Source organism: Coptis chinensis, chromosome 5 (assembly GCF_015680905.1).
Source record: "Coptis chinensis isolate HL-2020 chromosome 5, ASM1568090v1, whole genome shotgun sequence".
Taxonomy (NCBI): Eukaryota; Viridiplantae; Streptophyta; class Magnoliopsida; order Ranunculales; family Ranunculaceae; genus Coptis; species Coptis chinensis.
Genome location: NC_141460.1, coordinates 88,498,476 through 88,519,620, shown reverse-complemented (window position 1 = coordinate 88,519,620; position 21,145 = coordinate 88,498,476). Strand labels below are relative to the sequence as shown.

General features: G+C 35.9%; 3 protein-coding genes across 3 annotated transcripts; 1 reads left to right on the top strand and 2 right to left on the bottom strand.

The window, feature by feature from the left end:
• The first annotated feature begins 1,780 nt into the window (after window positions 1-1,780).
• Window positions 1,781-3,067, top strand: EMB3119 (Ribose 5-phosphate isomerase, type A protein). Its single transcript, XM_086561582.1, has one exon. The coding sequence runs from the start codon at window positions 1,996-1,998 to the stop codon at window positions 2,839-2,841; it is 846 nt and encodes a 281-aa protein (XP_086417708.1). The 5' UTR covers window positions 1,781-1,995; the 3' UTR covers window positions 2,842-3,067.
• On the bottom strand, window positions 2,063-6,378 carry LOC147499814 (uncharacterized). The gene is made up of 6 exons (XM_086561583.1): window positions 6,111-6,378; window positions 5,810-5,968; window positions 5,455-5,538; window positions 5,244-5,369; window positions 5,096-5,167; window positions 2,063-5,000 (listed from the first exon to the last, which is right to left on the bottom strand). The coding sequence occupies exons 1-6, from the start codon at window positions 6,202-6,204 to the stop codon at window positions 4,921-4,923; spliced, it is 615 nt and encodes a 204-aa protein (XP_086417709.1). The 5' UTR covers window positions 6,205-6,378; the 3' UTR covers window positions 2,063-4,920.
• Window positions 6,379-8,666: 2,288 nt separating this feature from the next.
• On the bottom strand, window positions 8,667-9,854 carry LOC147499813 (uncharacterized). Its single transcript, XM_086561584.1, has 2 exons — window positions 9,339-9,854; window positions 8,667-9,069 (listed from the first exon to the last, which is right to left on the bottom strand). The coding sequence occupies exons 1-2, from the start codon at window positions 9,584-9,586 to the stop codon at window positions 8,784-8,786; spliced, it is 534 nt and encodes a 177-aa protein (XP_086417710.1). The 5' UTR covers window positions 9,587-9,854; the 3' UTR covers window positions 8,667-8,783.
• Window positions 9,855-21,145: the final 11,291 nt, after the last annotated feature.

Sequence of the window (21,145 nt, the reverse complement as noted above, 5' to 3'; positions counted from 1 at the left end):
CCCTATTCTCCATAACAATATGAATATATACTTGGGTTCGAAACCCAAGCCCAACACAGACTCGGGCCCAGAAACCAGGCCCACATATCCCAAATCCAATCCAGCCGATTTTTAAATAAATAATTTAATTAATTAATAAATAGAAAAATACATATTTTAAATACGGGCGTTACATTACTCTTTGAGCTCAGTTATGTATTTGAATCCAATTTCCGATTTCCTTATAATTATCCAATGTGGTGTATAATACCAACTTCTACTGATCCATCTGTAGTGTCTTTGCAAACATGATATAAAAAGTAAATTATGCTTAATTTACTATGTGCATGGGATCATCGAAGATTATCCAGTTTCCAATTTCCGTTAATTATTATTTAAATTATGCATGACTCACTATGTGAAATCTTCAAAGATTATCTATGAACGGGTGTTGTTATATTAATTATTCTGAAAAATATTTGCAAATATGCATAACTATTATATATTAATATTATATTGATCACTCAACCAAAATTCTTATAACGTGAAAGCCTCACTCTCCATTAAAAAAAAAGAACTCAGCTTTGATAAAATCTTTCAACTTCATTTTGTTGTTTAATAATAGAAGTTTGATTGAAGTTTTATGAGATTGCCTTAATAAGGCGAAGTTCATATATATTGAAGCTACTTGAATAGCAAGGAGTTCCCAATCATACGGAAAGAGATAAAATAAATACAATTTTAAATACAAAACTATACTTATCGAGATATTCCCACAACATATAACCCAACTATGTTTTGAGGTTAGTTCAATGCATTTGCATTCAGTTTCTGATTTTCCGTTATTTATATTTTGAGGTTAATTCAATGCAGTTGTATCCAATTTCCAATTCCCGTTATTTATTTTTTGAGATCAGTTCAATGCAATTGCATCCAATTTCTTATTTCTTGTTAATTATTCTTTGCGGTTAGTTCAATACATTTGCATCCAATTTTCAATTTCTTGTTGTTAATTGTTATTTTATTTGAGGTCAGTTCAATACATTTGCATCCAGTTTCTGATTTCCCATTAATTATTTTGTGAGATTAGTTTAATGCATTTGCATCAAGTTTTCGATTTCTCATTTATTATTTGATAAAGTTGCATTTTCACCTAGTTTCCAATTTCCCGTTAATTATTGTTTGAGGTTAGTTCAATGAGTTTGCATTCAGTTTTCGATTTCCCGTTAATTATTTATTGAGGTTTTGCATCCAGTTTATTTTTTGAGATTTGTTCAGTGCAGTTGCATGCGGTTTTCGATTTTTCGATAATTATTTTTTAAAATTAGTTCCACGCATTTGCATCATGTTTCCAATTTATAATTAATTTTTCTTTGAAGTTAGTTCAATGCAGTTGCATCTAGTTTCTGATTTTCCGTTAATTTAATCTTTAAAGGTTTGTTTAATGCATTTGCATCCAGTTTTCGATTTTCCAACAATTATTTTTTGATGTTAGTTTGATATATTTGCATCCAAGTTTTAATTTTTCGTTAATTATTCTTTGAGGTTAGTTTAATACAATTCTATCCATATTCCGATTTTCTATTAATTACATTTTAAAATTAGTTTAATGCTTGCATTTGCATCCAGTTTCCAATTTCCCGTTAAATATTATTTGAGGTTAGCTTCTATAAATCACCTATTTTATATTAATATTTTATTAGAGGTCTCTGCTTTAGTATATAGATAGTAGATATCACTTATATGTGACATATGTATTATAGGTTAACTAAGACGATTAATCGCTATAAGATATTGGAGCAACTTGCTCTGGATTAGTGCTTAAACTGCACAGTTAAATCTCGATAAATATCGTGATAGCTTTCAGTCATCATCTTCTCTCCCACTGTCCGCAAACTAACCAATCCGAGTCAACTCAAAATCCAAAACCAACCAACCAAACATCAGCAACCTTATTATATATATAAAAATTGAAAAATAACACTTGAAATCCTCAAAAAAGACCCACCTTCCAAAATGGCCACCACCTTATCTTTCCTTTCTTCCCCTTGTCTAAAAACCACCCCTTCTTCTTCTCTATACCACCATCAAAATGCCATCAAATTTCGTACAACTATGTCGGTAAAATGCTTCTCAGCACCAACTCCAACACCCCTTTTAACCCAAGATGATTTAAAGAAACTAGCTGCATACAAAGCAGTGGATTATGTTTCTAGTGGAATGGTACTTGGTCTTGGAACTGGTTCAACTGCTGCTTTTGTTGTTTCGAGGATTGGTGAACTACTTAAGTCTGGTGAATTGAAAAATATTGTTGGAGTGCCTACTTCGAAAAGGACTCAAGAACAAGCTGCTTCATTAGGTATACCTCTTTCGATATTAGATGACCACCCAAATATTGATTTAGCTATTGATGGTGCAGATGAAGTGGACCCTTTTCTTAACTTGGTTAAAGGAAGAGGTGGGGCACTTTTGAGGGAAAAAATGGTCGAGGCCGCGTCCGCCAAGTTTGTCGTGGTTGTTGATGATACTAAGCTGGTTAGTGGTTTGGGTGGTAGTGGACTTGCAATGCCAGTTGAGGTTGTGCAGTTTTGTTGGAAATATAATTTGGTTAGATTGCAAGAGATTTTTAAGGGTGAAGGTTGTGAAGCTAAACTTAGAGTTGATGGTGATGGGAAGCCTTATGTTACGGATAATTCGAACTACATTGTTGATTTGTATTTCAAGACGCCGATTAAGGATGCGGGGTCAGCTGGGAAGGAGATTTCGTCCTTGGAAGGAGTAGTGGAACATGGGTTGTTTCTCGATATGGCTACTGCTGTTATTGTTGCTGGAAAGGAAGGAGTGACTGTGCAAACTAAATGAAGTTGGAGTTGAACTGTTGAAGTAAGACATTCTATGCTTCTTGAATTTTTTTTTTTTTGAGCTGTTATAGTGTAGTTTGTTGTTTAATTATATGAAACTTATTGAGAAGTCTGTATTTTTGTTGTGCTTTTTGTTAAGTTGGAAGTTGAACTTCATTGATGTTATTGGAATTGAATAATAAGGAAATCTAAGGAAATGGAGATATTCCATTTGAGATTGTTTTCTACACGACTTTGCTATTAGGCAATGGAAGTCTAGCTTCATGGTATACTTCATTCCCATTCTCCTCCCCCCCACCCCTTTTTTTTTGGTGAATGATTAGACATGTAGATTATATAGTGCTGGAAATGTATATGAAATAAGATAGATAATGGATAGTGGTGTTTTAGCTTTTAATGCTATATTTCATTTTCCTTTTTTCCTTGGGCAAAACATAGTAGACATATTGGATGATTTCATTCCGTAACCTTTTAATAAGAAAACAGTGATAGAGTTCTTATTGGAGATTCAATATGCTTCTTCAATTCTACTTCCGTTTTAGAACAGCGAAAGAAAGATTGCAGATGCCTTGAAACCAAGCTCAGAACCTATTTGCTGCAATCTAGAAACAAATATTGAACAATAACTTGATCACTTAGTCAGCCTGGGAAGAAAGTAAGGGTGTTGGAGTTCTGGTCTCATAGAGGCTTTTAAGGCTATTTTAGGTAAAACTTTGTGCTCTAAAGTTTGTTTTTAAAAGACGGTACTGCAGTAATTTTTGGAGAGAGTGAATAACCAAGATACTAGCCTCTAATTTGCAGCATCTATCATTCCTAGTTTCTGGCTTCTGGGCGGTTAAAGTCCTCTCTACCATTCGTAATCTACAATGAGTTGGGATAAATATTTTCTATTGTATTTCCTGGTTGGGTGCTGCAATATCGATATCATTTGTCTGTCATTTCATTTGATTGATAAAACAAGAATTTATTGATTTAACAAAGAGTGAGGTGTTCACACTATAAAGCAGTGTACAAATCAGTACATTACATCTTGGTGGTACAATTATAGTAAGGTTGTACAGCTGCATCCCAATCCACTACAGCCCGGCATAGTACCTTGAGATTGTTTGACACTCTTTGCATCTTAGTAAAGTACCTTAGCTATGCACATAAGTAGATTCCCAGTTGTCAAACCTTGGAGAGAGAGAGAGAGAAGGGGCACTAAGTGGGTCTGGATAAATATTTCGGATGCATCGTGAAAGAGCTGTGTACAGAATAGGTCCTGTTTCACACTTTCAGGTATAAGATGATCCAAACCTCCCTTCTGTTCATAGTTTTGCCTTGAGATAACGTGGGTAACTCTTTAAGTGAGTATGCTTCCATCTTGTTTGGTTCTTTGGATATTATGCGGAGGCTGTGGATCATATGAGTATGTTTTCCAGGGAAAGGTAAAACTGTATGTCTGCCATAGAGAGGGGAGAACGTATGATATAACTTAATTCTCGTCCGTATCTTTCAATGAGAAAATCTACAAATAAAAGTGTTGCAAATGTATCTTGGAGTGTCAACCCTTCTGGAAAGGTTCATTACATGTGGGAGAAAACAGGGGGTTGGGGGTGAACTTTTTTAGGAGCTTATGTGAAAGTGAAAAAGAGTGCAAATTTGACGTTGGAACTTTGAAGAATACTTGAGTGTCAAGAACATAGGTTTTGACTTATGGATTGTCCAAGATGTTTCATTTACAGGGTTTCTTGACCATTCTGTGATCTAACGTAAAGTTCAAACTCTTCAAATTCAGATTCTGAGAGGACATTGTGGTTTGTATTTTGGCTAAAGAGGTTAGGAAATTTAATTTTAAGAACGTACTCTTATGGTAATATCTTTCACTAAAAGAAATGTGAAATTTAATCCATGGGATGCCAACCTTTTTTGTAGGAATGTGTTATAATAGATATAAGATATGTTACCAGTTAAAACTGGTATTCTACACAAGAATCTAGTATGAATTGGAATTCTGTAATCCTTATTTCTACTACAAATGACAATGTCCTATAATGTGTCTAAAGCTGGGAAGGGAAGATCTGTTGCTGACTCTATCATTCTAATACCACTGAGGAGCTATGGCTGGCAAAAATGTGAAGACCATTGCCCATGGGAAGCTCCTTGGGATTATTGAATACGCTACAAAGAAAAACAAACCACAAAGAGAGTTAGACTAATTGTCAAGCTGTTTGTTTGTTCACCAGTTGTATGCATCATCAACATAGAACACATACCATTATTGACGGAACTAGGGATTGACACTGGTACTGTTACTCCGAGTCCTGTGCAATCCGATCCGATTACACCTGATGGACAGTATACCATTATCACATTTTTGTTACTTTGTATATTAAATTCTAATGTAGGCAGTAGTGTTCTTACATTCACCGAAGCATGGGAATGCAGTGCTGTTCATAAGATTGGTGTAACCCTGTTTGCAGTCACACTTATACCCGTGCCCGGAAGTTGGGGAGCAGGAGCCATCTCCACAGTAGGTCCAATAGCATGCTGGAAAGTTACAAAAACTATGAATAACTAGATCTATTTAAATGATTACCCAAGGTAATACGGTGGTGGTGAAAAAGGTAATTACGATCATAGAAAGATTTATTCGTTGGAGGTTCTTCGACATTTGGAGTAGGAGCAGGTGCTTCTCCACATGAGTAGTTCATGGTACCTTGAAACATTTGAAAATTTGTGCAGATTGTTAGTGTCTCTGTCCAAGGCAAATGATTAATGTCAGAAAGTTGATTTGCGAATCGTTTTCCTACAGCTAAATGAAATTAAGACACAGTGATGTTGTGACTTATTTTAATTTCCAACGTTAATTAGCTTTTGGTTGTGTGATGGGCTGATGGCTGCTTTGTGTGTTATTTATTTTTCTGAATATTGTTGTAAGTGAAAATTCCTCCCACAAGGAAAAAAAGATAAAAGAAATAAAAACTTACAGTTTGGATAAATGCAAGGGAGAAAACTGTGACCATCATCTTCTTCACCTTTACTGACCTGCGTCCATCCAGAGTCACACTCACAGATGAAGTTGAAAGTGTAATCAAGAGAAGCCTTGCAGGTCCCCTTTCCACACTCTACTTCTCGGCATAAGTTAGCTAGGGAAAAAAAATAAGAAGAGAAAACTATTAAAGACAGTAAATGCATTTCAAGCTTAGAGCCTTAGACCAAGTGAAAGAAGTTAAGAAGAAAGCGGTAACAATCCTGAAGAACACAAACAAAATAATAGAGGTGAATTACCCAAGTAAGAATCGATAGAGGAATTATATGTAGCTGTGATTGGTTTTAAAATGTGAAGTAGTGCAACAAACACAATAAGGTATGAGAAAGCCATCACTGAAACCCCAAATAGGAAAAAAATAGACAAATGGCATTGAAGAGAAGGTCTAGTTGTGTGGGGTACTTAATGGTGATTTCAAGAGTTTGACTTGTAAATTGAAATTTTATATGGTTTGCAGTATATTTTTTGGTCATCAAGACTTGAGTAGCTTGAGTGTTTCATAACCTATTTATATTCCGCGAGACTGACTCGTCGCTCAAAAAATATTAACATCGTGCTTAGCTATCCTTTTGAAATTTGAAGTCAAATTTTTTAATGGGCGTGTGATGTTGGTACGTAACTTTGCTACCAAAATCCTCAAGTTACTGAAAAACAGGCCAAGAGCAAGAGCATTTTGTAAGCAACTCTACAAACACTGGCTAATTTAGTCAGTTTGACCTAAACAATTTCTTCGATGCAGTTCAACAAAATTATAAATTCGTAGAGCTCACACTGCACCATCCGCTGCCTCAGAACGTAAATTATGTCGACGGGTAAAGTTTTTGCATCCCTAATAAAGCTATTCCCTACATTGGGATGCATTGATACAGTAACAACTTAAAAATCACTGTTACTTGTACGAAAGAAGTGCAACATTTTTGTAGGTACGACCACTTCACTTGTCAGAATGCGCACAAGAGTGTTAATGTGGATCTTACAGAAATTCGGAATGGACTTACTCCGGAAGCCAAGCAAGCAAGCACCCTCTATCACTCATTCCTGGTAATATATTTTTTAGAAGGTTCTTCATTTTGTCTCATTTAATTCTCTTGTTATCCACATTTCGTTTGTCAAAACATGCGTAGAATCAGCATGAGAAACCTTCTTTCACTCTAGAAGATTACTCATATTTTAAGTGATGATTTTCAGAAAAGAGAAGACTAATTCAATTGCTTATTTCCAGGACTTAAAGGTTCATTCAAAGATTTGTCATGATACTTATTTGATTTCAACGCATATTAGACAATATAATTATATGAGACTTCTAGTCTGGAATACCAACAAACTAGTATAAACTAACAAATATTTTACAGAACTAAAGAACTTTCAAATTTCCAAGAGGAGACTTTATAATCTTGGAAAAAAGAAGAATGAGTAACTTTTTGTGTCCTTTTCTTTTGGTGCGAAATGGATTATGTCCTCTCTCATGTACTCATGGCTAGGCGTTTTTCCTTTTTCTTCTACACTGAAATTCTTGGCTCCCCTCCTAACTTTTCTCTACATATGTGCTGTAGTCATCCTTGTCACTTGTCAGGAAGATTGAGGTATTGAGGTCTTCTAAATATTTCGTTAAGTCTTTGATTGTAAAGCCGTTGCAGGGAAAATGGTAGAAGAAGACTGTTATAGCTGACTTACTTTTTTTAATATGCTTCAGATATTGTAGGAATGTTTTATTTATTTATCTATGATACTTATATAAACTCCATTTATACAAATTCCAAAAAACCTCCACCGTGAAAAACAATGAATTAGAAATAAATTTGTGGTGGAGATGTTCTCCCCCACAATATAGATCATCTTTTAAAAAAAAATCAGCACATTTAAAGATGTGTAAACGTATCAAAATTCGCTTACAATGTTATAAAATTACCCAACAATTTCAAAACAACTTTTAATAAAGTTAAACATTTTCGTTTGAGCTGATTTTTTATAGAGAGATTCTCCATTATGAAAAAAAAACTATTTTCACCGAAAATCAGTCTTCAATTCATTTTACAAATCCACTTCAATTCACGAAACTATGGGTGGAGTCGGACTCCACAGCAGCAATCAAAACATTCCAAACCAACTCAGTGCACTGGAAAGTTAGAGCAGATTGGGAAAGGACTAAAGGGAAGGCAAATATAGTTCTAACAAGCACATTGGAGGGAGGCAAATTTCGGAGCAGACTTGTGTGCAAAGAAAGGAGCGACCCTAGCAAAAGGCCAGAAACAATGGTGGGAGCATAGACCTAATTTTGTTTATAGGTTAGAGAATCAACATTCTACCTATTTCAGATATATTTCTTAAAAATTTAGGAAATGTATGTTGGAGTAGTCTACCCAGGGCCCTCATAAATGTATACTGTTTTTTCTTTGCTATCTAATATAATTACCCTTTAAAAAAAAAAAAAAAAAAATGGTGGTGGAGTTGTACAGCGGGCTCGTTTATCAATCAAGTAATTTACTCTTTTCACATTACTGTTGTCAAGTTTAAAAAAGTGCACCTGTTTTTTTTTTGTCTAACAAAATGGTTAGATTCAGTGCCCGGGTTCTGTTTCCTGGTTTTACTTTCACTTTTAGTCTCTTTTTCGAATAGCTTTTCCTGTTTCTCTTTGCTGCAATTTCTTTCCATTCCAACTCGTTGTATATCCCACTTCTCATTTTCGTTCAGACTTTAGCTTTCCTCTTTTATATTCTTTCCTAACAGAAAAAAAATATACTTGGGTGCATCCATCTGGTTTACGATCAACAGATACTCGTCCAATAAGCACAAAATGAGGAAATGAAGTATTTAAACAAAATCAAAGTAAACATGAAACCGAAAACAAAACCAAAGCGTTAGGGGAACTTAACCACGAACATACACACACACACAGAGGAAAGATACATTAATCAAGGTGAGTAATTAACATTTGTTCTACAGTATGGACAATGTGAATTAGTAGTGAGCCATGGAAGAAGGCAATCAGAGTGGTATTTGTGACAACATGGTAGGTTCATAATTTGTTGCTCTGCTTGAAAATCTTCTAAGCAAATAGAACAGACTTCTCTTTGTGAATTCTTCCGGTCGAGCTGGAAAGATTGCTTTCCCTGTCTTCTTGTACTTGTGTGAGTTTCCTTAACATGAGTTAGATGACTGAAGCTTTTTTCTCCTTTGCTAGGGAGCCGTTTACTGAATCTGTAATTAGAGAGGCATCACACTTGTTAATTATTGAGTTTATCTTAAAAATATCATCCAGGTATAAATACACCATTTTCTAGTTTGCGACTCTTTTCCAGAAACATCTCTAGTGAAAGTCTTCCATCCCAGCATATCCCTTTAAAATTGGAAATTTTGTTGCAAGTATCTATACACACTTTTGAATGTGTCCTCAAATATTTTAAACCAATTTTTTAGCATGAACATATACTTTTATAGTTACTTAGATCTATATTTAGTTACTTAACTGCAGAAAAATGAGTTCAGATGCTATTATGAACCTGGATGGAGCAGAGAAGCTTCGGAGTTTCTCTTCAAGCCTTTTTCTTGCCAAGAGAGCAGTTTCATCCATATTTGTTGATGGTTCGATCTTTTGATGAACAGATAGTTCGCGGGAATAAGAAGATTCATATTGATGACGATGGTTATGATTATGCCGATGCTGATTAGTCCTTCTCCTTCTAGCTAATTCTACTCCAGAGAGCATACCAGCCATTGCTAACGCGAATCCTTGGTTTATGAAGATGTTTCTACGTTAATAGCAATGGAAGTTGGTGTCCTAGAGAAGAATACGAACCGACACCCATTTTCAGCTCAATTCAAATGGAGGAGTCACTTGTCTCTCTCTCTCTCCTATCATGCATCATTTTTTTCTTTGGACTAATGCATGACTGGATATTGCCCATGTCTGTCGAAACAATTTTCAAATCTACCCTAAGGGTGCTTTATCAAGAGGCAGTGGGCCGGCAAAGCACATTTCATGCTCGTACTTGAGCACATTACATGCTCTGCACTAAGATACATACGTTTTTTTTTTACTGAGACTCTAAACCTTTAATATGTCCGAAGGTAAAGAGTGTGTATTCTAAATGAAAGCGCGCATAAACAGGATTTGGAGACTTTCTTTTAGTTTACCCATGGCACGTATGCAACTAACAATATGGGTTGCCTCTTAGCATTCCTCTGTATAGTCTATTCGTCTATACTCAATTACTCACTATGAGAACATTTCATTTACGGATACGTCTCAAGTCTCAACCTTGAAGCCTTGAAGGAAAACATGATAAACCCGTAAGTGCTCTGAAGTGTATAAATTCAAGATAAACCATTGCCTTGTATCAGGTCCAAATTCACACTTACAACCATATAGAGTTTAGTGGCAACTTTGTAGTTGTGCAACATAGTTTGAGTATTAGATCCGATGATACTAGTGACCAGGAAGCTTATTGACCAATCTACTAATCTAGTAGCTTACCTAACGTCTTTTTTGTGCTTAATGACTCATTGTTTGTGTCTCTACCAGTAACGTTCCAAGAGAATGCGATTGATATCGACTGATTCTTGTGCTATATAATTAATCAGATGCTTAGAAGCAACGCACAAATGCTTGCACCTAAATGCTACTCTTTTGATTTTGATTTCTTTTTTGTCCATCTATTTTTTTTTGCCACACAAATAAGTTGGTTAATACCATAGTTCACGATTCCGAAATTGTTGGAATTCTGACAATTCGAAAAATCGGAATTCTGAGTGATTTATCGAAATTTGCAAGGTTCTCATATTCACCGGAAAATTATACATGAATTAAAATGTTTTTTATTCATATTTTATCATTTATGTTCATTTAAACATTAAATAAAAATAAAAATAAAATAAAAATACATGAGCAATTAATTTTAAACAAATAAATATTCAATGAAATTTTAATTAAATTGCAAATCAATTTGTTGGTTAAATTTTAATCAACAAATAAAAATTAAAAATACAAATTACCAAGTAGTCAAGTCAATTTTTTTCATGTCTTAGGTCCATTTTTTTTCCAAGTGACTTCCAATTTTTTTGAAAATTAGTTTACAAGTATATTTTTCAATGAAACAGAAACGAATGAAACAAAAACGAATGAAACAAAAACGAATCGAATCGAGTCGATCACAAGCCAGGAGTAAGTGGTTCATGAGCCTGCCCACTTCAAGATTGGTTAAGTAGTCCTGGGCTACTCATCCTGATTTTGGTCAAAAGGATTCCCGCTTTCCTCTTTATCTACCCTCTACCGGAAGAAGAAGCCGAAGCGAAGCATCGACATTTCAACTCAATGGACCCATTTTTACTTAGGAACTAAAAAGCACAGGTTACTCGCTATGAGAAAGGCCTTCCTTTCACTGGGAAGGAGGCACTGCCTACACTATACCTAGCTGACGAATCCGCCTAGGACAAGTTGATCCACCAACAACTCGGGGAGGAAAGATGACCAAATCGATTGCAATGAGTGCAAGCTGAGGGAGTCCAAGGATTGGGTTTGAGGAACCACTCTGGGTGGCCAAGAGCTAGTGTAACGCCCGTATTTAAAATACATATTTTTCTATTTATTAATTAATTAAATTATTTATTTAAAAATCTATTGGATTGGATTTGGGATACGTGGGCTTGGTTTATGGGCCCGAGTCTGTATTGGGCTTGGGTTTCAAACCCAAGTATATATTCGTATTGTTATGGAAAATAGGGTTTTGAGAGAATAAAAAAATAATAAAAATGGAGGCAGAGATAAAAGCTGGATTGCTGGAGGGTGGAGCGCGATGACTCGGACTCGGAGGAATTCGTTGAGCTGCTAACTAAGGTGAGTAGTTAGTTTTCTACTTCACCGGTATACAGTAACAGTTTTACTGTTCATCATTATTCGTCATGTCGCGTTATTTATTAAACTGGATAATTATTAGTATATTGTTTTAGTTATTATTGAAACTGTCTGAATCACTGGAAACTCGGAAGAAGTCGCCAATGGCGGCGCGAGACAGAGAAGTCGTCTCTGTATTCTGGTGGAACTGTTTTTATTTTGTATTGGGTGGTTGATATCGGGTATTGAAGATTGGTCGGGTGCTGTCGAAGCTTCGACAAACGTTAATGGCGTCGACAGTGGTGAGCCTGGAGGTTTTGAGTGGGTGTTGATTACACTCCAAAGATTTGGTTGTGAGGGGGATCGGAACCCAACCATTTGGGTACTGTTGGAAGCCTCGCAGAAGTTGGTGAGGGAGGCACGAGCCCCAAACCTCCTCTCCAGTAAAAACGACATTACTGTGATACTGAGGGTTGGTTTTTATGTGTTTTTAATTGTTGTGAACTGTTTGGTTTATGTTGTGGGTTGTTGGTTTGATGAATGGTGGTAGTGGGGAGTTTGTGGGGGGTTGAAAGCTCCAATAACATTAATGGCGAACGGTCCAAATCTAGTTTGGAGGAAGGGGATGGTTTTAACTAATCGAGTTTTTCTTTTTGTTAAAGTCGTTGGGGTTTTTTCCCCTGAGCAATTTCGGATAGATTAGGAGTGCCGGTGGGTGGAACCTGTGGTGGTCGATCCGGTGGTGGAGGGATCTGCTGGAGGAAGAAGAAATAGAGTGCGATCCGGTGCTCCCGGATGTATTTTACTTTCATGAAATCTGTTTAGTTCGTGGGCCTTGGGCCTAAACCTTAGTTGGTTGGGCTTAGCTTGCTTAGTTGGTTGGGCCGAAAACTAAGTTAGTTAGTTGGGTCGAAACTAAATGGGTCGGTTTTGTTTGGGGCCCAATAATCTATTTTAGTTTTGGGCCGGTTTTGACAGTTGTTTTGGGCCGAAATCTAGTAGTGTGTTGGGCCAGTTCCAGATTAAGTTGTGGACCAGTTTTGGTTTAGTTTGGGCCCAGTTTAGGTTAAGTTGTTTGGGCTAAAACTAATTGCTTTTCTTTGGACCAGTTTCAAATTAGTTTTGGGGCCGGTCCATATAATTTAAAATAGATCTAATTGGAGTCTTTAAATGTTTAGACTTCCGGATTCTAAGGTTTGGGCTTGGCCAGTTGGGTCCGAACCATTACCTTGACCTTAGCCATGAACCATGGCTATGACCATGAACCTGTTGGACATGGAAACGACAGTTTGACTTTGACCATGACGTGTTGACTTTGACTTTGACCGTTGACTGTGGAATGTTGACTTTTTCCAGTTTTTCACATATTTAAGAATATGGACAAATATAGTAATAAAATATTATTGAAATTGTATAACTTTATTTATCATTATCTAATTAAGTTTTGACGTGAGTAGTGCAATATAATATTGGCACGTAACTAGAGGAGAATTCTGATAATAATAATTTGATATATATGTTTTTATGAGTATTAAATTATATACGGACTTAGAGCATCTCTAGGTGGTGGTAGCATACTCTTCAAATTTGCCATAGAATCTGGTAGCAAATTTCGACCAACTCTAGGTTGTCGCAAATTCGTGGTCGCAAAATTCATTATAGACCCACCCTGCACGACATTAGTACTGGCGCGTGACAATTAGGAATGGCGCCCATGTATAATTTGAAAATAACCCACGCGACATTAGGAGTGGCGCGCAAGTGAAAAAAAAAACCCCTACGCGACATTAGGAGTGGCGCGCGACAGTGCAACTGGCGCGTGTGGTGCTGGTCAAAGTCAAAAAAGTTGTGGGGCAACATTTGCAATGGCGCGACATTACCAATGTCGCGCCGCATCCGCATCCAAATTGCCAAATTTGTGAACAAGAATGCGAACAAGCAGGTGATGCGACCACAAATGCGTCCACCTAGAGTTGGAATTCCGGGAAATTCCGACGCATTTCTTCAAATTTGAAGAATGCGACCACGAATGCGTCCACCTAGAGATGCTCTTAGATTCATGGACTTTAGATTTTTTGGGGATTTGATTGTGGACTGTGGACTGTTTAATTGTGCTACGTTTTATGTTGTAAATTGTATGGACAAATCAAATGCTAAAATGCTGTGGAAGCTTGTATAAATTTGGTTGTCATTATCTAATTAAGATTTGACGTTGATATTGTGACCTTATATAATATGTTGGAATATATATATTAAATGCAATATCTTTGAGAACTTTATATAAACGCTCCATTATTATATATATGAGATGCTACTATGAAGTAGTATAGTATTGGTGAATATTTGCCCACGGGATTATGACTTAGTGCAATAATATATTAGCACGTGAAAGAATGAAAATGGTTATGAGATATATTGAGATATTTCTAAATATTGTGGCTTAGTGCAATAAGGTATTTGACCTGCACGTGATATAGTGGAATTTTTTTATGAGTCATAAATGTATGACACCTGAATAAATTACGTAACGAAAATCCTAGAACCTGACTACCACAACTCATGTAATTTGCCCTGTGTGGGCGTATGTGATATGATTGGCCCTTCTGGCGTTTCAGTGAATCTGAATGGCCGGCGTAAGTAATATGATTGGCCCTTCCGGGCGTTTTGAGTGAATCTGAATGGCCTCGGGCGTAAGTAATGTGATTGGCTCTTACGGCGTTTGATTGAATCTGAATGGCCCTTACGGGTAGCGAATAATAGTGGCTTGATTATTCCGTTCGCAAAATAGAGCGAGGCCGCGATATTTTATGCCGAATAGTGGCGATACTTGCATAATGGCTTACGTGTGAGGGTTACGGTGTCGCGGCATCCCATTTCGGGTGGTAGTTACGCCGCGGAGTGGTTCATTATGTAAGGGAGGCATGTGGATGTACATGTTCGGCGTTGGGAAGCGATTGTGGTAGCCATGGAAACTAGGTAAGACATAGATACGACGTGATTTTAAGGACACGCAAAGAAAACCTTAAATAATATAATTATGGTAATATGTTGATTATTTGTTTAGTTAGAACCTAAGGCGCCTCGATGGAAGAACTACATGCCTTATTTATTATGCGTATAGTTTGTTGTGTGGTTAGTGGGAAGTTAAGGCGCCTCAGTGGAGGAACTACCTGCCTAGATTAATGTACCTAAGGATGTTGTATTAGTCGTTGAAAGTTAAGGCGCCTCGGTGGAGGAACTAACTGCCTTCTGGATTGTGTATATATTTGTATAAGAATATGTTGTATTTTATTTTACTCACACCAAAGCATTTTTATAATGCTGACCCGATTTGCATGTCTGCTTATCGGGTGTGTTCATTAAATAAACATAGTTGATAAGTCTTGACAGGTTTCATGTTGAAGAAGGTTGGTTGCTGCTCGTGGTTTGCGTTAGCGTCGCATTTCAAGATATGCTTTGTTTTCCTTTGAAGTGATATAGATTTTCAGTTGAGATAAGGTTATTTGCATTTTCATTTGTTAATTTTTGTAATGAAGAGGACTTTTGTTAATTTGAAATTTTTATTGGTTTTTATTTATCCGCATATTTAAACTGTTTATGGGTTTTTGGGAGTTGAGAGTGCGTCACACCTCGGAGATTGAAGAGTCGGGAACAAATAATATTTTTCCGAATTCTGTTGAAATTCGGGGTGTGACAGCTAGTTCCCAAGCACATTTCGTCTCTGGAAAAGAACGAATGAGAGAAAGCTACCGATCTCGGCAGTCAACCGCTTCTGTGGTATCGGACTCTTCTCTCGTCTTTCCATCCATTCCATGCTAGAGGAGTACCAAAGAAACTTCGTGAGTGCTAACTAAAAGAATTTGGGCATATTAATCTTGGATTCTGTAGGTATATAAAACTTACTTAATTGCTAGTCATTACTTAGAGAGCAGAGAATCACAAACAAAATATTATTAGTCACTGAGTAATACTCACAAGTAACATTATATCCCATTTAATCTTACATTCTAAGCAACCACCACTTTAATATATTTATCACAAGTTGCAAAACCTTGGAGGCATGGAGTGTTGGACTTGCTCTTTCATCCAATGTCCATTAAAAAATGCTTAATTTTGCTGCTTAGGATCTTAAGCTTTCCCTTTCTCATGGCCAGCTCTTTCCTTAATAAATTATGCATATGGTTTCATGCATCTTTAACACCTCACAGGTTACAGTAGCTTCCATGCTATTCAATCAATCAATAAATGATCCATGGTATACACCATAACATTTAAATCCAAAGATTAACAACTGCTCTAATCATTGATTCATTTTAAAGCATAGGTAGATCAGAGTTAGAATGGATTCTCAAGAGTAGGCAATAGCATAATGGCACTATTAATCATATATAGCCATCTGTGTTTGTTAATTTAGAATATTAATCAGTTAATTTTAGAAATTCATGGATCGTACAATTTCCAAGTGTTTACAATAACGATATATCTTTCTCGACAGCTTAGCAGAGCGCAAAAAAATTACTTTACCTCTATATCTAGATTCATTACAAAAAGTAGAATCAAAAGTAGAATTATGAATTACTGAACAAATTAAAAATAAAGTGAATCACATAACAGTGGGAAATAATGTGAAAGATAAAAGCTTTATAAAGAATGGTGGATAATTCTTTGTATATTTTTCAAAGTATTTAGATTTTTCAAAATTTAAATGGAAAAAAATAAATTCTTACCTTTTAGATTTAGAAATTGGAAAGTAGAAAATATCCACATCATCCATGCTCCGATTACTCCGGTGAATAGTTTTTTGGGAGAGAGAATTTTTTTTTGAGTGAACTGTTCGGTATTGTCGAATTTGAGATGTATTCGGATAGTTTTTGTTATTTGCCGTTGAATAATAAGTTATTTACCGAAAATGCCACCAGCGATACATTCCGGAGTAATTCGTTTCGATGCCGTTTCGTTTTTTTGAAAAACCGAAATATCCATCGGAATTCCAACGTTTCGTTCGGAATCGTAAACATTGGTTAATACTTTGAAAGTTTGAAGAACACACACCAAAATAGCTTGAAAATAAGAAAAATCTTTACAACAAGTCCAATAGGGTGTTATATGGGCTACTAAAGGGCCATATAGCACTCCAAACACTAAAATGTCATTCTAATGGGGCTGCTAGAAGGGTCCTAAATATAGCTGGCTGTGGTAAACCTATTTAAATTTGTAGCCTTGTTTAGCAGTTGCCATAATTATGTTTTGGGAGACGGACGACAGAGTTTCTACCGTCTGTATGTTAAATTTTGACGGATGGTACACTTTCTGCCGTCTATGCTTTAACTTTCAACTTAAGTTACGAAAATATTGGACAGATAGCAGACTTTTTGCCGTCTGTATTAATTTGGCACTCAAACTTTAAAACCCCATTGGAACTGTTTTTCGGTTTTCACATGCCAAATTTGACTTGCTAGCTAAACCTGCCTAAAAAAGCTTAGGTGACACATTTTAGTAGCTCTCCATTGGACTTGCTCTTCTCTACACTATATGATAGCCGGATCTTTAGGAGGAAAATTTCTCAACCGAACTGTGTATTTGTAATATCTCTATTTTATGATTTTAGAACCACCTCCCTTAATTATTCTAATCAGCTCCCTCCTTTTTAAATAATTTACCAAAAACTCTCTCACTTTATTGAAATTAGAATTAGTTTCATATTATTTAAAATAATTTAGAAAACCTCATTCACGTCACTCAAATTATATTCAACCCCTCCTAATGTTTTTATATTATTTTTTAGATTATAACTAGAATTCAAAAAATCATACTATCAGATAGATATTAGAGCGACAGATTTAAAGATTTGAAAAAACACCGATGCGTAGCACGGTTCGCATACTCGTATCCATCAAATTTGGAAGCATAGAAGCTCATCGATCCATTATTACCAAAAGCCCTCGTAGACTATCCAAGAGAAAAATAAATCCATAGCCCGATTTTGAAACCCAATTTTAATAGCCCGGCCCATCAGTAGCCCGGCTTCTGCACTTTGTGACACAGTTCCAGTCTTCCAGACATAAGTCTAAGTGCAATCTCATTTTTTCATAGAAACTCAGCCCTCTGAAACTCTAAAACTCTAAGATTCATTTATCCAATCGCATCTTTTCATGGAAACTCAGCCTCTGAAACTCCAAAAGACAAACGATTGAGTCTTTCAGGTGTAGAGCCTCCACCAAGTCCTTTGTCATGTCACCCAATGTATTTTGAAAGTTAACATATATGAAATGGAAATTACCGAAAAAAAACGATGAAAATGTTAGCTTTCATCAGGTACTGGATCAACTTTTAATGTGTGGGCAATTGGGCATAAAAAGTTGGAAGATTTCTTATGCACTGCAAAAATGACATATCAACAACAACTTTCCTTTTCGAATTGAATATCACCAATAGTAACACAATTATACCTCGGACCTACATACATAACTAGCAATCAAATCTTCAGTGGAATTTTGTGGACTAAAACTAAAACAACTAAAATTGTTATCACCGAACATAGACGGAAAGAAAAAACTGATCTGTACCTCAGTTGTGAAATTAACTTTCTAAGCCTAAAGAAAGAAAAAATACAAAAAGCAAGTCCTACTCAATTTTGTTCCATGAATAGTATCTTATTATCTATGCCAGGCTAACTTGTAATTTCAATGGCAACATTTGATCAGATGGGGTTCTAAAGGCAAACGGCAAACCATGTGCTTGCTACTACCGACTGCCAAAGTGCCAACTATTACTTTTGTTTTCTTTTTGATTATTATCCAATTATTTGTCCTTGGTTAAGATATAGGGTCCATAATTCCAAATGGTCGATGACGCTTTACGCCCAACCATCACATCTCACCTACTACGTATCTACGAGTCGTCTGGCTCTATAAGGAGATTCGGACCACCACGGCAATTTGTATGCCAGTGCACTTGAGCCTTAAGGCTGTTGGAGTTATCCCTCATATGAGGAGAGAAACAGAGCTGGAAAGAAACGGAGCTGATTCGGCGTTGGATATGTCAGAGCGTGCCTGCGCTCAGAGTAGGCACACCTGCACTGTGCCTTTGAATCAGTCTAGTGTTTGGGCGTGACCCGCGCTCAGATGAGGTGCACCTGCGCTCATGGCTCCAGTGTTTGGTAGCGAAGCATCATAGCTCCGATGTTTAGAAGCGACCAGCGCCAGAAAGGAAGCACTACATCGCGCGTGTCTAATGTTCGTGGGCCTTGCTACAGTAATCGCGAAATTTGGTTTTTGGATATAAAAACCAAAATCAAGGTTTTGGAAAACCAAATCTAACTAAGTCAGAAGGATTGGAATCCAGACTAAAACAAAGAGAGAGAAACCCAATCTTGAAAGCTATCAAGATTTGAGATAACCTTTACGAGATACTGATCGTAAAGAGATAAAATGATCTAGTAAGGTGACCGAAAGGAGAGATTGTAATCTTTCTTCCCACTTTATAAAGAAGCGGCTCTTGTGGAAGTAGACATCATCATTGGCGAATCCACGGTAAATCTTTGTGTTGTGGTTTGCCTTTACTACTTTGCATTATTATTTGTTGTTGATAGTTGTTTAGCGAGTTGGGCATGTTAGTATAGGATGTAGTTGATATTTAGATTTTGTCCGGAGTTGAATTGTGTTCAAATACAAGTTATCTGTGTAGTGGGGGAATCGATTGGTATTGGTATAATCCCCAACAAAGGCATGTTCTAAAATGCCGCAATATATAAAAACCGTCGCTATTTATGTTGCAAAATCAGACCCAATCAGATATATATCACCCCATTTTACTTCGACTTTGGAGTTTGGACATGAGTACATCGAGAATTCGACATGGTACTTGGATGATAAATATCAGAATTTCTAGGGTGCTGGAACCAGATTACTAGCCCATAATTAAAAGGGTAGGGCGGCACGCTTGAAAGGCAATGAATTTGACACTTGTGAGCTGAGGAGTCGTCGCGTAGTGAAAAGCAGCTGAGCTACCTATCAAGTCTCAACTAGCTTTCGAATCCGTCCTACGAATGGGTGTCGTTATATTAAATTATTTTAAAAAATATTAGCAACTATGCAGAGCTATGAGATAGAAAAATTATATTAATCACTCATTCAAATTTCTTGCGCCATTTTCTATAAAAAGAAAGCACTAAACCTTGATAAAACTCATCGACTTATTTTTGTTGTTAGGTTTAATAATAGAAGTTTGATTAAAATTTTGTGAGAATGCCCAATGTGGCTAAGATGATATTGAAGTTACTTGAATAGCAAGACATTTTCAATTATAATAAAAGAATTATAATAAACACTACTTAAAATGCAAAACTATATTTGTTGAGACATTATATTTTCCCTTTATATAATATAACTATGTTTTGGAGTTAGTTCAATGCATTTGCATCAAGTTTTCGATTTTACGTTAATTATTATTTGAGGTTAGTTCAATGTAGTTGCATATAGTTTCTGATTTCCTATTAATTATTCTTTGAGGTTAATTTAATGTAGTTGTATCAAGTTTATGATTTTTCTTTAATTATTCATTAAGGTTAATTCAATGCAATTGCATATAGTTTTCAATGTTTCGTTAATTACTCTTTGAGATTAGCTCATTGCATTTGCATCCAGGTTCCAATTTTCCGTTAATTACTCTTTGAGGTTAGTTTAATACATTTGCATCCAGTTTCTGATTTTTCGTTAATTAATTTTCAAGGTTAGTTCGCATCTAGCTTCCAATTTCTGGTTATTTATGTTTTGAGAGTAGTTCGATGCAGTTACATCTGGTTTCCAATTTCTAGTTAACTATTCTTTGAGGTTATTTTAATGCATTTAAATCAAGTTTTCGATTTTCTGTTAAATATTCATCAAGGATATTGCATCCAATTTTTTATTTCAATGTAGTTGCATCCAGTTTCTGATTTTTCGTTAATTATTGTTTGAGGTTAGTTCAATGTAGTTGCATCTAATTTCTGATTTTCCGTTAATTGTTCTTTGAGGTTAGTTCAATTCATTTGCAACAAGTTTCTGATTTTTCGTTAATTATTCATTGAGGTTAATTCAATACAGTTGCATCCATTTTTCGATGTTTTGTTAATTAGTCTTTAGATTAGTTTATTGCATTTGCATCCAGTTTTCGATTTCTCATTAATAACTCTTTGAGGTTAGTTCGATACATCTGCATCTAGTTTATGATTTCTGATTATTTATGCTTTGAGGTTAGTTCAATGCAGTTTCATCCGGTTTCTGATTTCTTGTTAACTATTCTTTGAGGTTATTTCAATGCATTTGTACTTAGTTTCTGATTTCTTGCTAATTATTCTATGGGTTTAGTTCAATAAAGTTGCATTCGGTTTTTTATTCTGTTAATTATTTTTTGAGATTAGTTCAATGCATTTGCATCCAGTTTCCAATTCTCCGTTAATTATTA

Excerpts from the sequence above, each read along its gene's own strand:
- EMB3119 (XM_086561582.1), top strand. The coding sequence starts at position 1,996 with ATGGCCACCACCTTATCTTTCCTTTCTTCCCCTTGTCTAAAAACCACC.
- LOC147499814 (XM_086561583.1), bottom strand. The coding sequence starts at position 6,204 with ATGGCTTTCTCATACCTTATTGTGTTTGTTGCACTACTTCACATTTTA. Across the intron at positions 5,969-6,110 it reads CTCTATCGATTCTTACTTGG|CTAACTTATGCCGAGAAGTA; the intron begins GTAATTCACCTC and ends TTTTTTCCCTAG. Across the intron at positions 5,370-5,454 it reads GAATAAATCTTTCTATGATC|CATGCTATTGGACCTACTGT; the intron begins GTAATTACCTTT and ends GTAACTTTCCAG.
- LOC147499813 (XM_086561584.1), bottom strand. The coding sequence starts at position 9,586 with ATGGCTGGTATGCTCTCTGGAGTAGAATTAGCTAGAAGGAGAAGGACT. Across the intron at positions 9,070-9,338 it reads TCTGAACTCATTTTTCTGCA|ATTCAGTAAACGGCTCCCTA; the intron begins GTTAAGTAACTA and ends CTCTAATTACAG.